The sequence below is a fragment of the Manacus candei genome, unplaced genomic scaffold, assembly GCF_025592945.1.
Source record: "Manacus candei isolate 608988 ecotype Guabito, Panama unplaced genomic scaffold, ASM2559294v1 h1tg000050l, whole genome shotgun sequence".
Taxonomy (NCBI): domain Eukaryota; kingdom Metazoa; phylum Chordata; class Aves; order Passeriformes; family Pipridae; genus Manacus; species Manacus candei.
The window spans coordinates 30,896,460-30,912,818 of record NW_026138098.1 but is presented as its reverse complement, the minus strand read 5'-3'; the positions used below and the strand labels follow the sequence as shown (position 1 = coordinate 30,912,818).

The window sequence follows — 16,359 nt, the reverse complement described above, 5'->3', positions numbered from 1 at the left end:
CTATTGCAGGTTGTGTGTTGGTTTTAGCAAGTTTTGTAGTGGTGTTGGAATGTTATGCCCTTTTTTTTTTAATCTTTATATATGCTGGTTTGTTCTTGTCTAACCAGTTCAGTTTCTGTTCCAGTTTGCCTTCCCAGATTTTACCAGACTTTCAGAGCTCAAATCCAGTTGTTTCATTGTTGTTGATTTTTTATTTAAGTTTTGTAAATACATGTTTAGCATTTTAAATCAGTGTGATTATGTAACAGGTTTTAGCACAAGCTTAACCCAGGGGCTACCTTAAAAAAACTGTGGCTGTATTTTTTAGATCTTGCACATATTCCTGGCTTTGATCATTCCAGTAGCCAGAAGGTTTCTGGCTACATTTGTAAGCATTTAATCAACTTGTTTTGCTAATTGTTTATACTGTAATTTGTTGTTAGCATCTGGTTTTATTTGAGTTGTCTAGATATTTGTCCAGGCTTCTGTCTGTCAGTCTCTTCAGGAGCTATTTCTGCTTTAATCTCTTCCTGAAAACTAGTAAACAACATTAAAATGATCCGCATTTTTAATACATAGTTACACTATATATACTGGAGTGGATTTAAGAACTTTCCTTACCATACCCACAAAGCCCTAGTTTTGTTTTTATTCCCAGTTTATTTTAATCTCTGTCCTGTGCAGTATGGTCATGCTAAAAATATCTTCATTAAATTGCCATTGATCTACAGCAGTGCATTTGGGCATGCTGTGTCTGAGCCCTGTAATAACTTTGCTTTAATTAAGTTAATAAGTATATCGGAAAATTAAAAAAATCAATAATTTCTAAATTTTTTCATGTGTTCCTTTTCTAGGACTCTCAGATAGCTGCATTGATTTAACTAGTTACTTTTATTTAGCTTTGCTTGTTAATTTTAAACTGGCCTCGTTATCCTCTTGGAAATTTTTTTAAAGATTCCAGACTTTGTACTTAATACATATTTTGTGACTGACTGAAGCACATATTTGCAGAACTACCATTGAAGAACTTTTAAAGAATTTTTGAATAAAATTGTTATATTAAAAAACCTCAACTAATTTGTGTAACAGCATTTTAATGGAATATTGGGTTGGAAGAAAAATTGATTTGGCATCTCTGCTTGTTAGTTTAAAACCAACAGACACACTGGCTAGCCACGCTCCTTCATTTTGTTTTCTAGCCTTGTAAACATTTCCACATTCCATCTGTGATGTCTAGTCCATGCATGAATAAAATATGAAGTAATTTAATACCACATAATATGTCAAGAGGTTGCTGTTTATTCTCAGACTTGAAATGAAACTTTTTAAGATCCCATGCTGAGAGCTCTTGGGTTTTTGCTACTCATTCAGGGCCCTGCCTAAGAGGCAGAATGTCTCATTCTCTGTAACGTGGAAGAAACCATCTTGGTTTTGTCCTGTTATTTATATAATGACTGTATTCTTCATGAGGGTGCTGAGGAGGCAAGAAGAGTTAGCTCTCAGTTCTCTTCTCCTGTTTGGAATCACAGAGATGGTGCAGAGCGCACAGACCATCCCAGCTATCATCCTCATGGGAGCCTGCATCCCAGAAGCAGCTGTGGTTGGATCACAGACAGGCAACTGGAAGTCTCTGTAGTGCTTTATCCCAAGACTGGTAACCTTTCAGGATGCAGGTTACTACTCAGATGAAGGGATAAAGGCAGTATCTCAGCAGCTTTGTGTCCCTATCAGTTCAAACCCCTGTGCCGACCCAGCAGGTTGGGATCACAAGGCCATTGGGGTTTACATACTCTGTATGTGTGTTTGAAACCCTGTTATTTGCTCTACATTTGGCAGATTGCAAAGTTCTAGTTGTGCAACCATGTACTTGTGCCAGGATGAAAAGTTTCTGGGCTTGTGTTTCAGTCTAGTGAAGGATAACTCTAAAATGATTCTTATGTGCCAGTCTGTGCTGTAGCATGTCCAGGAGCATTCAGTATCTGTGACAACATGTCAGTGGCATAAACTCACCCTAGCACCTTGCTGTCTGTGTCATCCCTAACTCCTCCATCCACATGTAAATAAAGATTACAACTGTACCTTAGCCATTATAGCTGTTAGCATGTGGCCCATACTCAACATTTTATCTAAATAGGTAACATCTGATTCTAACTCTGACTTTTGTTTTCTTGGTTAAATAATGAAAGAATACAGTTAAAATTACTGTTTGACTAGCTGTTACTAAACTTGCTTTTTCTTAAATCAGAACTTAGCGCTTCTGACAGTGAAAAATGGATACCGAAACAGCTTGTATCTGTTATTTTAAACAGCCTGACAGTTAATATATATTCTATATTAATGTGTGAATGAGATGTGAATATTAAAAAAGATATTAAAACAAATAATTTGTTTTCTTTATCTGTAGTGCTTTCTTCTCAGGAAAAGGGACACCATCATTCCAGATAATGACCTGTGTTTTGTCAATTAAATTGCTGTATGTTTTCTTGCTGAAATAATTATTAGGCAAGCCTTCATGAACATGTTTGTGACTTGCATTTTCCCTTTTCTCCTTCCTTGATTACAATTCCCTGGGAGAGACCAGATTGCTCAGCAGACTACCAGACATTAGAAAACCAAATTCAGATATATCAAACTATGATCCCACATATGAAAATGACAGACTGTAATAAACATGTGTGAGTTGGTTTTAGTTTTTGAAATACCCATTTTTCCCAGCTTGCATTTATATCCAGGCATATGTTCAATATGTTGCCATAGAATATTTAAGTAAATAGTTTCAATAATAACTTTCCATGAGGATAGTATCTTCAAAAAACTTCTTCTCTTCACTTTCCATTGTCATGTCAAAAAGAATTTTTAGGTATGTGTGTATATTTGCAAGCTCCTGCTTGGCTCTTTGGTTTCATTTTAGTCCATGAACTGTGCGAACTTCTGCTTGGAAAATTAGGAGTGTGGGATGCATACAGGATATAATGGGAATTGTGGTTTGTAGAGAACAGTCTCTGGAGTCACCTTACAAGTCAGTTTTATTGTGTGCTAAAGCCATCTGTGTGACCTGCTGTTACCAATATTGTTTGGACAGCCCTAAATCAAGTCCTGAATGGGTAGGATTGCGGAAGACAGGTTTTTACTGGTATCCTTCACATTAAACCAACTAATGTCCAGCCTTTTTTTTTCTTCTTGGCATAAAAAGTATTAGCAAGAGGTAAGTTTGTGCTAGCTGTCCTTGTTTCACCAAGATCTATCTTCTGCAAACAGGCTCGTGTTTACAGAAACCAAAGTGAAAATAGCATGTGAACAGCAAAAACCAACCGCGGTCAAAATAGTTGTGCATTTGCATAACTGGGCGGCATTTAAAGGGCTGGCCAGCTCACTTGGGTACAGTTTACTACAAGCTTTTCCTTAAGAGGTTGTCCTCTTCAGACACCTCTCAAAAGTGGAAGTAAAAGGCTCTGATTCTGAATAGCGTTGTTTTCACACAGTAGTAGAAAACAAGTTTAACCATCTTGTTACAGTTTTTGATCAATGGACATTGACATGGACTACGAAAGACCCAACGTTGAAACTATCAAGTGTGTGGTGGTTGGAGATAATGCAGTGGGAAAGACTCGTCTGATCTGTGCAAGAGCCTGCAACACAACCTTGACTCAGTATCAGCTGCTGGCAACTCACGTCCCAACTGTCTGGGCCATCGATCAGTACCGTGTCTGCCAAGAGGTAAGGACTGCAGGTGTACACAGTGTGGAGCACGTGCTGTGAGCTAGGACTATTATTTATTGGCAAGCCTTGCTCTGTCAGGATGCAGCAACGAGCTCACAAGTATTTTATGAGTGATCTCTGCTGCAGCCGTGGTCTGATACACCTCTAATTCTAAAGGAAATTTTTTATCAAACCTATTTTTAGGAAGGTGCATATTCTGCCTGTTTTGTGAAACACTACGTTTGGTGAAAACTATGTGGGATAGACTCTTGACCGAATATGTTTTGGGCCTTCTTGTGGGGCTAATTAGAAATGTACTTGTTTGATGGAGGGAAAGAGAACGTTATGTGTGCTCTGTTCTAGGTCCTCGAACGCTCAAGAGATGTTGTGGATGAAGTGAGTGTTTCTCTCAGGCTGTGGGATACATTTGGGGACCACCACAAAGACAGGCGCTTTGCTTACGGAAGGTAAATTGATCTGAGCAAAATTTTAAGTAGTACTTGCGGTAAAATTTTAGGGCAGAAATAAATTGCAAATCTGACTTTTGAAAAGGAAGGACTTAAAAACAATCATGGGTATTCATGTTCCTGCCCACTGCAAAGAGGATTATCCTCTGCAAGGATTAAAAAGATATAAATATTTGAAAAGCAGCATAGTTTTACTACGCTACGTTTCCTTGAACAACCTGCTAAGCTCTGTCAACAACTGTTGTCCTATTTTGAATTTTAAAGAACATTCCCTAAAATAAGGTAGTAGTTTTACAAAACTGAACATCAGCGTTCCCTACCTGTATAAGCAGTGCATGATATAATTGCATAACAAACAACTAACAAGGAGCGATGTTGGGAAATATCACTCTTACACAATGAGATATTCATTTTATTAAAATCTGTGATGTTGAATGAGCAGATAACCTCTTGAGAGTAGAGCCAATTTCAGGAAAGGTGAGGCTCTTCCATATTTTCTTAATTAAAGCTGAGGAAAAGAAAGATATTTATAGAAGAAAAATCAAGTGTCTGTTGGTGAATGGATTAACCCTGGAAATTCTAAAAAAAAAAAAAATAAAATAGAAAACTAATGAAATCTAGATTTTCCCAGCATAATTTATATATCTATAATTTTCATATATATAAATTATATAGTTTATATATAATTTTTGTGTGTGTGTGTGTGTGTATATATATATATATATATATAATGTGTATAAGTTCAGCATAGTTTCAACAAGGAACATAGCCAGTGATAGTCTTTCTGGTTTGTTTAATTAGATCTGGCCTTGTGGCAGTGCAGGCAGCAGAACAGCCATATTAGGCAAACACTGAGCCAAAGATGGGTTTTGGACATTTATTTTCATAACTGACATTTGGGTGAGGTCTCAGTCCTCACACATTCTTTCACTTTGTTGAGCTTTTTCATAACCTTTTCATATCTGTTTCAGTCACTGCAGATGATCAGACTTTCGCAGACAGATACTTACTTTTTTTTCCAGCTGGGAATGCCCTTTGTGGAGTGTCAGTCCCAGCTTTGTGTTCCATGTTGCCAAAATGTACTGTCTTGCTGTTTTTCTTCTCTCTCTGCTACCTGATGGCACAAGTGACTTTGAAGGAGGATGCTCTTTTCTATTCTTTATGCTCCAGAGGGTTCTGTAGGTTGAATTCACCCATTAAATTTTCACACTATAGAACTCTGTATGATGGTTTGTGCAAACTCTCCTTTGTGTACAAGCACTGTGGTAGTTGATTTTTCACCTGGAATTTTCTGTGAGGAGCTAAAGTAGCAACACACGTGCGCTACACACCCTGTAGTATTTGTAAATCAGCTTTGTGAGAGAAGTTACTTTACTGACTTTAAGGTAATATTGACCTTATATTTAGTGCTACTTGAGAATGTGAATAGATACTGTTTTACCTTTTGGCAGCGGTATGGAGCCTGCATTGATAAATTTGGGTGTAACTTATTGTTTCCACTAACTGTTCCACTTTGATGTGGCCTCCCCATATTCTGCAACAGATACTGTGTCACTGAGAAGATTATTAGAGATTAGGAGAGCAGAATCAGGCATGTTCTGAACTCTGATCCCACGTTTACTGACCGGAAGGGAGAGGGAGGAAACAACATGCTTAGAGTCTAATCCTGCAAACGCCAAGGAGGACGTGAATAACTTGAGATCTCGTGGATTAAGCATAGAAACACAGCGATTCATTTGTGATGTTAGCAGAACTGAACTTGTGAAGAATGAGGTTTTCTATACCCTAATTAATTTATAAGGCTGTTCTGGAAACCTGCTATCCCATTAGTGGTTTTTCTGCAAGTCTGTTAATGCAGAAAGGGATTGGAAACTCTAAAGAAACTACTTTACAGATAGAATTTCAGTTGTAAAATTTTGTGATCATAAGCACTGATAGGTACTTTGTTTTGAAATGTATTAATGCTGCATTTTAAACAAACTGTTTAGTATTTTATCTGGTTTAGCATTTTAAAAAGAGTTTATCAATGTTGAATGTTCACATTTATAGGAATTTATTTTAAATCATCTCTGGACATTGAACTACAGTCTAGTCAGCTGTGTCAAATCTTGCACTACAGTGAAAGGTGCATTTTATGCCAAACTGCTCAAAATTACACCTACAAGGGCCCCATGTTTTGTTGTCTGAAGGATCATACAATAATATTATCCTTTGGTTCCATTCAAAAAATTTTATGCCTATGCCTCTTATGCATGGGAAGGTTTATTTCAGCAAACATTTAAGCAAGACCTCTAATTGCCCTAAATGTGGTGTAACAAGAACCAGCAGGTCATTAATTCACCTGCTACTCACTGGAAAAGTTTGCTTCATACAGCTTTAGAAAGTGTTACATAAATAGATTATGCTATAGATGACAGGTGAACAGTTAATAGGACTTGGAGCAAAGATAAATCCTTCTTAACTCTTTATTTTTCACAGATAGAAACATGAAAGGAGAATGACAAAAGGAATCTGTTTTCCACTATTTTTCTGTGACAGAGAGAAACATTTACATTCCACTGAGGATGGAATAGTTAATGTTTCTACTGCCATCCTTTAAAATGGCAGTGTGGAGAGTGAGATCAGCTTGCATTCTGCTGTGTGGTGTTTAGTTTAATAATGACAGTCCTCCGGGAGCTTTGGGAAACAGTTCCTGACAGCTTAAGGGAGTGAGGGGGATGTGGCTGGAGAGACTTGGGGAAATATTTGCTGCAGTTTTACAGCATGACATTTCCCCCCCCCCTTAAACTAAAGTGTGTGCTTTAGTTTTGGAAGTATCCTGTTCACTTCAGCTTAGGCAATATGTGAAGCCAAACAGTCATTTATTGACATTCTCCCATAAGGTTTTATTTGGTGCAAAATCACTCCAAAACCTTGTAAAATGACAATGTCTTTGTTATGATTAATGTATTGATTTCCAGCTCCCAGTCACCTCTTTGTTTATTAACAATCTCATCTCAGTGCTATGTAATTGTATTCTCTAAGCCTGCAGATAAGGTGTGAACTTCATTTGAGGCCCAAGTTGTTATTCTGTAGCAGTTTCTCTGGGAGGCATGTGTAAAGACAAGAAAACATCTTAATTTACATTTCAACTTGTCAGGATTCACTGTCCTTCATCCTCCTGTCCAATCTGGTTTTGAATGAAAGTGTCAACATATCACGTTCAAAATAATTCTAAAAGCTGGCTCGCACCCTTTTTTTATTTTTTTTCCATCCTTTTGTTTTGTTTTTTTTTCAGGTAAACATATTTGGCTAATTTGATAAATAGCCTCTGTATCCTGGGGTTTTTTTCCATGCAGCTCTAGTATGTGTAAACATGAGCACAAATCTACAAAGAGTTAATTCAGTCTCAATCAAATATTTATTCTCAATACCACGGATGGGATTCATCAGCTAATTCAGCCAGGATGATTTATTTACTTGCAACTTAAATATGAGCTGTAGACCAAACAAAATCTGTTCATACAGCATGGACAGAAAACAGCTTTTTCCTCATGACTTACAAATATGAATGAGTCTTGCTGTAAGACTGCTGACAGAGCCTCTTAAAATATGTTTAGAGTATTTCCTCTGTTGTGAATGGATTTCATAAGCCTTGTGGATGTTGTATGTACACAGAGGAACTCAGGCATCTGACTTCTTCTGTGTGATTACAATTCCCTTAACCGGTTACTTCAATGTAATTGAATCCCTAAAAATACACCTTCAAATTCTGCTGAAAATAGTCCATCAGAACAGGGGTTTTATCACTGATGTTTGAAGATTTCCACCAGTCTCTTTAGGGTTGTTTTTGTTTTCTGTTTCTTTTTCTTAAAGGACAATGATGATGATATTTCTATTTAAAAAAAACCCAAAGCCAACAAAACAAAATAAAAAAGAAACAGGTAGCTTTGATGTAAAGTGGTATTTGTATTCAGCAAGTTCAGTGAGATTAGGGCAAGGTGGGGGACTTCACAGAGTTACTGGGTTTGCCTTTAATTAGATCAATGACCTCTGTCACACAGCACCTGTCCCTAAGCTGAGACTGGGCCAGCAGCTCCGTTTCTTGGACCAGGGAAGGTCTGAGGTTTCGAAAGTACTTTGTGAATGAAAGGCCACACTTTCCCCTGCAGTCTTGCTGTCCTTGTTTTTGTGTTATAATTCTCCACCTCACACATGCCCCACAAGCTATGTCATGGATTGGAAGGGAGATGTGTCTCTACAGCAGCAGGACTTAACAGACACAGAACAGTCTTTTTGCTTTGTTAGCAAAGGGTCAGCTGATGGGAATCCAGGTTATTTTCAGATGTCTTTCACTTTGGCTGCTTCCTTTTGCTATTTTGCTGCCACAAAAGAACTGATATGCAGTATCTTCAAATCATTTTGAACTACCCAAATTTGTGAGCCTCCCCATCTATTTTTACAGTGGTTTATAAGCTACTCAGATTCTTCATCAAGTCATCCTGAAGATCTGCTGGAAAAAAGCATTTTTTGTTATGATTTTTTTTCGAGTATGACTTAAGCCCAAGAAAGACTAGAATAAGCAGAGAGGCTCACAGAAACAGCTTTCTCAAGTAACTTTATTCTGATATGATGTGTGTGTATGCACTAGTATTTTCTTCTTTTGTTATCTACATTAACATCTGAGGCTTTTTCACTCAATTAATGGGATAGTATATGCTTTATATAGTTAAACCAGTGAAATTAATGCAGATCTACCTTTCTTCACTGCATCCCACCACGGTTCCATACTGTGAGTAGAAAGAGATTGTTATGGAATTTCTGTTACGAACCCTTTGTTCTTTAAAAAGGTATGTGCCAAATGACTGTTGGTGGGGCCTGAGGCTCCACTTGATGTATTTGTAGTCTCTCTGGAGGAGGACACCTCTAATGCTTTAAGCCTTCCTTGACTGGAGTGAAAAAGTGTCAATTTTTATTTGCAGTATTGCATCACTTCCCATTTTGCCTTGCTTTCCTAACTCAGGGGCTGGGTGAAAAGAAGGCGTTTGGGCTCTATCCTAAAAGGTTACAAGGCAACATTAAAATCTTTTGGAAATGATAAACCCGAGAAGTGACTTTCTGCCAAAATCTTGATCTTAGTGAATTATTTCTTTGTGAATAGGTGCTAGGTGGATTTCTTGTGCTGTTTTCTACTCCAGGGGTCTCGGGATCTCAGTCTGGGTTTCCTCATACGTATGTCAGACTATGGAAAATGCTCTGCACAGCCAGTCATGACTGTTTTAAACTGAGTTCTTCTCAATAACTTTGTGCCATCAACTTGCCAGATGGAATTTCTTGATAGTTTAATTTAAATTAAAAAAGAGAAGGAAGCTGGTTTTGGTGATAGCCCAAAAAAAGCAAAATATATGAAAGTCCATCTTTTCTCCACAGAGAAAATAGGCATCTAGCATCTCTTAATGTTCAGTTTCCATGTCTTGTGTGACCTCAGAAGTCACTCTTATACTGGATGCAAACCAAACCTTATCATTATTTCTTCCTATCTGCATTTTTACCTCCCTTTCTCCCTATACACATTCTTCAGCAGGACTTACAAGGAATTGTGCTTTTAATGAAATTTGAGACCTGGCTTTGGATCTTCCTCCTCCTTCTTTATTTTTTTTTTCTATTTCATCCTTACATCACTCTGCTACCTTGAAATAATGTTTTTCTTCTAAATATGCTGCTTCAAATGATGTTTTCACTAAATCTCTTCTTACTGCTTTTGAATTCAGTGTGTTTTTCTCGTTGATCATTTTTTCCCAGAATTTTTTAGGGGATAAGACCAGGAGTAAAGAAATGGTTCTTTTCTTCTTTTGTTTATACTTTTGCAGTATCTTTGGTGAAAATTAGGTGGTTCTCTGTGGAAAGATAACATGTAGTTCTCATCTGTAAGTGGCCTCCTTACAATAACCAAAAAAAGGTCAGAATGCCCACCTTCCCTTGTGTGTCTGGTTTCTCCATCGTTTTATGAATTTATTTCTCATTATTTTGTTTTCTGACTGTTGTCTGGAGACAGCAGCTGATATATCTTAGAAAAACATTTTTAGCTATATTCTTCTCAGTCCCTTTGTATAATATTGTGAGCTTTGGTGTTTGCCCTGAGTTGATCAGACATGTTCCAGCCAGCCCTGTGTCCTCTCTTGCTCCAACCTTTTCTTTCATCCTTCTCCATTGATCTCAAGCTTTATGTCTTACTTTTAAAAACCCCAGTTTTGCACAGGATACACAGAATATTTCAGTATTTCAGCCTCAGTTAACTATGTCTAGATTTGTATTTATCGTAGAATTTTGATTCCTCTATCAGAAATGCAGTAATCGAGATCTCTGCTCCAGGAAAGGGAAAAAGGGATGTATTGGTATGTTATGGTGAACATATATATACCTGATTCCAAAGACAGTTTTCCTGAGTCTACTGGAAAAATTTGGCCTGGAATCATGCTGGGGTATCTTGCAGGCAGACAGTTTCAACTGCAAAGTTCTATATGGCACCAAGATGGAATTTTTCATATGTAAATACTGAACCAGAATTATGTGTGAATTTACTTCTTATAGTCAACACTAAAAGAAACCAAATTCCAAGACTGTGCAAGCAGACCTTAAATTACTTTTTTTTTCCTTTTGTTGCATAGTTCCACACAACTTTGCTATTCTTTTTATCATTATTGCTGATCAGGCATTTGTACCATAGGAGTAGCTCTTACGAGCTTCTGCAGTGGAAAATGAGGTATTTTAATCATCCTTTGTGATATCAAAACATTTTTTGTTATTTTCTGTAAATGCACCAGTGTTTTCCCATGAGTACTTTAAAGAACACAGAAGAGATTTTAAAATGCTTAACATTTAAGAATGTTATGTTGTTTGTAAGGAATGTATGGGAAAACTGCTTCCACTTTTGAAGCACAGTCTTGAAATATGCAATTTTCTTGAAGGTAGCTTTTTCTTCTTTTAATTGTTGTTGTTTCCTACTGAAAATGACATTACAAAAATTGTAGCAATAGACCTGCATGCGACTCACCACAACGTCTGGATGTATTTCAGGGCATTTTGACACATTACACCAGTGCTTAAGAAGCTTCACTGCTGTCGGTAAAGTATAGAACTAATTGATTCTCCTGCTCACATCCAGGGCACTGCATGGTCTTGCCCTGCCTTACCTGGATATCTTCAGTTCTTCATCTGCCAGGCACCCCCTGCATTTTAGTTTTTGTAGCCTCTCATATGAGTGTGTGCACATAAGTCCTGTGTCCTCGGGTCATTTTGTTATGCTCACCAGTCACTTAATGAGTTTCTTCTCATTTCATGTGATGGCTGCAACTGCATTTACTAAAAACTGAGTCCACTTAAAACATTATCAGCCTTGCTTATCTGCACAGTTTTGTTTTCAGCTCAGTGAGATGCCTGCATGAAAAGTGTTATGTAACTGAGTTAATCTCTGTCTTCAAAATGTATCTGGACTGACATGGAGATGTAGCAGGGTTTTGTTCAGCCACAAATGAGATTCTCAAATTAATTCTTAGATGGCCTTCTGCTGCCTGAACCTGCTGAGTTTGAGAACTTGGGAGCTGGTACTTGCACTCAAGCTGCTGCCCTACCCAGTCTTTCAGGTGGTTTAAGGACTATGCAGCTAGAGAGCAGAGATGGCTCTTGTCAAATTCTGGTCTCAAGTTGAATAAGTTCAGCTGACCTCTGAGAAATCCTGGGAAAATTATGAGAAGTGTGTAGGGGAAAAAAATAAGGGCAGAAGGAGTAAAATCAAAACTACTTTTTATTGATAAAGAAATGTCTAAGGGTTAGCTGTTCTGGTAAAGTCAAGAGAGTCTAACAATTTGGATGAACCTCTACCAAACTGTTTACTCTATAAAATTCTAATAGACTTCCTTACTTCAACCTTGCTTCTCAGAGAAAGCTCATATCTAAAAATAGGGAAAAATAAAGCCTATAATAGGAAAAAACCTCTGGGTTGTTTTTTTCCTGCCCCCCCCAAGTCTTTTCTTAATGTTTGATTTGATTAAATATGTGCAACAGACTTCTTGTCAACCAAACTATAATTTGTCTATCCTTAAACTGATTCTGTCAGATTTGACTCTTATTAAGCTCTCTAAAACAAGATATTTACTTTTGACTTGTCCTGTAGAAAGATGAAAATGTAGCATAGCAATACATTTCAGTCTTCCTCCTTTTCCTCCTTCTCACTCCCTGCCTTGGTTTTCAGATCACACACATCTCTTCTTCACATTCTGCATTCCTCACAGCTTTATTTCTTCCCCTTTCCAAACCCAACAGTATTATTCCATGGCTGTATGGCAAATGATATCCCTTACACATGACCAGCAATTCTTGCATGCAGCAGTTTTCCCCAGTAACTCATAAACTACAAACTAAAGGGAGCAACTTCTACCCAGGTAGTGCAGAGTGTACATTTCAGAAGGCAGCCTTTCCCTTTAATGAGATATAAACCCATGTTAGTGTATCTCAGCCAGTTCATAACTCCAGATCCAGACTATAAAACGTTAAACTTTTAAATACACTTGCCATGGAATATATCTTATTTGACATGGATGTTTCCTTGAAGTTCTGTCTAAAATAAGATTAGTGAAGATGGAATATATGTAGTGGGTTTTGTTGAGAGTTAGATCTGCAGTGTGATGTGTAGGTACATCTGCAGTGCATCTTGCACCAGCTCTGGAGCACACATACCCTGCAAGCAGATGACTCTTTCAAAATCTCAGTCCCAAACCACTGCTATGTTACACAAAACAGCTCTAATTAGAAAACATTAAACATTTACTTTCCCGCTGCTTCTAGTAGCATCATCAGAAAGGCTCGTTACATAGCTCATACACTGCTTTTTCTCCCCCCACCTCATGCGTTTCTTATTGTACTGATTGCACAGAAACTTCCAGACATTTAAAGTGGCTACCTGTGCTTGACTGCTGCTGAAGGCTGAGGCTGATAAAGTTGGTTTTGTCAGTGCTATACTGCTGCTTTTCAGCAGTGACTTGGATGCTCACTGTACATCGGATACAGTTCATAACTCACACACCAGGAGCTCACAGGGTGGCAGCACACCATGGGCTCATTCCTGCCAGAGATTTGGTTGTCTAGAGGGTTTCTTTTCATTCCCTGAAGTCTAAAAAGGGGTAGTTGCTTCCATCAGAAGTTCTTCTTACCCAAGTTTGGGAAAATATCACCAAATGCATCGATGTAATATTTGCCTTAGATAGATGGGTTGCTTCTCCAGCCAGTGGTAAGATTCTTTCTTTGCCCACAGAAATCTCCTATGGGAAGGCCGTAGATATGTTTAGACCAAGCTGGGTTGACTTCAGATGTGTATATTTTGCATTAAGAATTTTGCATTTCTATGACTCCAAGGGGAGCATTTCAGAGCCACTTACACTACTCTTACATTTTAATGTGAGACTCCAGTGCAGGAGGTGACAAACATGTGAGTGGTGGTTGATTTGCCCGCAGCTGAGAGAATCTGCTACCTTTGTGTAGATAACCTGCCAAGTCCCACACATCTACATTGTGTTCTTCCCTGTTTGGAGCCCCAGTGAGTAGAAAGAAACCCATTTTCTTCCATTGGTGATGCAGTGTGTCACTGGTGGTTGATCACACACTAGAGCAAGTCACACAGAAACTCGGAGTTTTGGTGATACTTATGTTCAGAAGTTCAAATAATGAGAATAGATGATATGCAATTTTTTTCTGATAAGCCTATGAAAATGTAGAATATGAGAATTAAGCAGTTATGGATTTTCAACAGGTACCATGGAATCTACAAGACAGCGTGTTGGATATCCAAGCTACTCTTTCTGTTTTCTGAGTTATTTGTAGTACTTATTTTTGTTTCTCATGATGCTTCAGTATCAAATAACAGTATATTCAATATATATATATATTTATATATTTGTTTTATTTAACAAAGGTTAAATGCACACAGTGCATCTATTGCCCATCTCCATTGGATGGTACTCTTGGATGAATGTGATGCAGAAGTTGTAAAACATTTGCCAGAGAAGGACTTTTTACAAGAGCACTTAGTGACAGGACAAGGGGGAATGGCTTTAAACTGAAAGAGGTTTAGATTAGGTATTAGAATGAAAATCTTCCCCGTGAGGGTTGTGAGGCCCTGGCACAGGTTGCCCAGAGAAGTTGTGGCTTCCCCATCCCTGGAATTGTTCAAGGCTGGGTTGGATGGGGCTCTGAGCAACCTGGGATTGTGGAAGGTGTCCCTACCCATGGCAGGGGCTCAAAATGAGGTGGTATTTAAAATCTTTCCCAACCAAACTGTTCTATAATTCTATAAAGCGCTTTTTGGTATTCAAATTTATGGAAATGTTTCTTGAACTGTTCCTGAATTTTACTGGGAAATGGCTATGAAGTTTTGTTTTTAGAATCAGTGCAGCTTGTAGTTGTGAATATATTGCTGTAGAGAGAAAGAAGAAAACAGAAGTAAACCTGATTCATCCTTTCTCGTTCTCCAGGTAACCAACACAAAGAGTAACTGCACAAAAATGGCAATAAATTAGGCAATTTTTTAAAATTATATCCTTTTACATTCCCTAAGAATATTAAGATAACATTGGTAAATTTTTAATGTTTGGGAAATATTAATGCTTTATTTTAACCTGACAGGTTCTGACTTTTATGAACAAATGTCAAACCAAGCTTTATACTGCGATGTTTGCAAGTTGTAAATGTGCCTTTGACATTAAAAGGAATTGTAGGTATTTCAATTAAAGTTTCCAAATGACATTTTTCCCCAGGTGTTCACGGTTCTGTGTAGACAGTTAATCTTCCTCATATATTTCTGTCTCTAGTTTGTACTAAGAGTGCAAATCACGTGTATGACTTGAATGAAAACTTAATTTATTATATTAGAGTGTCTGTATTTTGTGAGCTACCAGACCCAGCTGTGGTGCTGGTTCAGGGTGTGAACCCTGCCATTGCCCAGTGATTTCCCATCTGTCCTGTTTATGGCACAGAACCATTAATCTCTCTCTGTTCAGTACAGAACTGTCAAGAATCTTCATTTTATGGGGAAGTCCAGGTTTTAATGCAGGATAAATAATGTGCAAGTCACATTTTTTACCTCTTTTTTTTCTGTTTTTCTCTTCATTTGGAAGACAGATGAGAATGTTCTGTTAGTGCAGTGCTAGTGTGTTGTGAGTTTTGGGTAAAGAACTGAGCTTTCCCCAGCCCTGTTTTACGGTCTCCCAAGGAAGGTCAGAGGCAATGAGTTGCTCAGGAATCACATGGAGCTCGGAGAGAAAAACATGAGACTTCCTTGGCAAGGGCTGTAACACATGCAGGGGCCAGTCTGCTGGATAGTCTGGGCCAGCCCTGTCCAGGGAGCAGATCCTCCCTGGCTCTCTCAGGAGCCCAGATCCATGCCCAGCCCAGCATTGGCCTGCCTGTGAACGCCTGCTGGAGCTCTGCTTCCTTTTGGTTTTCTGAGGGATGTGATGTGTGTCCTGTGGCTTGTAAAGTCAGGAGGCTTGGATACTTGTGACTGCAATTACTCAGCTTAGGTATTAATTTCTGAAGGACACAAGATAGGCTGTCCCTCTAAGATGCTTAGTTACGGTGAGGAGCAGCCAGGCAGCCAACGCTTGCTGCTCCAGCAGTCGTGATGGTCTTGAATTAAACAACAATTGACCAGATTAGAATACATGTAACACGGATTATTTTTTTTTTTTTATTTTAGCTGTACACTGATTTCTCTTTCTGGGAGCTGAGCTAATGTCTACTGTAAGATTTTACTCTTACCTGACCTCGAATAGAACAGGTTTGAATTTACAGGGTGTTTGCCTCAGCTATGTAGCAAACCAGTGTATGAGCTGTGTTTTACTATTTGCTAGATAACTTTCCAGTTTGAAAAGCCTTGTTCCTAGATTAACAGATGTGTTGCAGCTTATATAAGAGAGAAATTCAGAGCAGGAGCATTTCTCTTGCATTAGATTTATGCTCAGAGCAGTACCCGTATTGTATATGCAGCTATCTTTGGAAATGGTCTTGCTGGATATATCTGTGCCCTCAGTGAAATGTAGAAAGCAGCAGTACTGAGGAGGTATTTCATTATTTAAAAGGTGAATGCTAAGATTCACTGCTGCTGCTCTGTACATCACACAAACTGCAGACACAACACACATTGGTGCTAAATTAAAGAATAATCAAAGTGAGATAGACGTGG

General features: G+C 38.2%; 1 protein-coding gene across 6 annotated transcripts in view; it reads left to right on the top strand.

Moving 5' to 3' along the window:
- Positions 1–16,359, top strand: part of RHOBTB1 (Rho related BTB domain containing 1) — a 57,155-nt gene that overhangs the window by 25,878 nt on the left and 14,918 nt on the right. For 4 of the 6 annotated variants that reach the window (XR_007906737.1, XR_007906736.1, XM_051800213.1 and 1 more), the window contains 2 exons: positions 3,495–3,696; positions 4,042–4,145. Coding sequence is in view for 3 of the 6 variants with exons in the window: in XM_051800213.1 (XP_051656173.1) it covers positions 3,505–3,696; positions 4,042–4,145 (296 nt within the window). In the remaining 3 variants the exon portion in view is untranslated. Of the gene's footprint in view, positions 1–3,356; positions 3,697–4,041; positions 4,146–11,229; positions 11,250–16,359 lie in introns of those variants that run through there. The other 2 variants (XM_051800215.1, XM_051800216.1) reach the window with 2 other exon arrangements.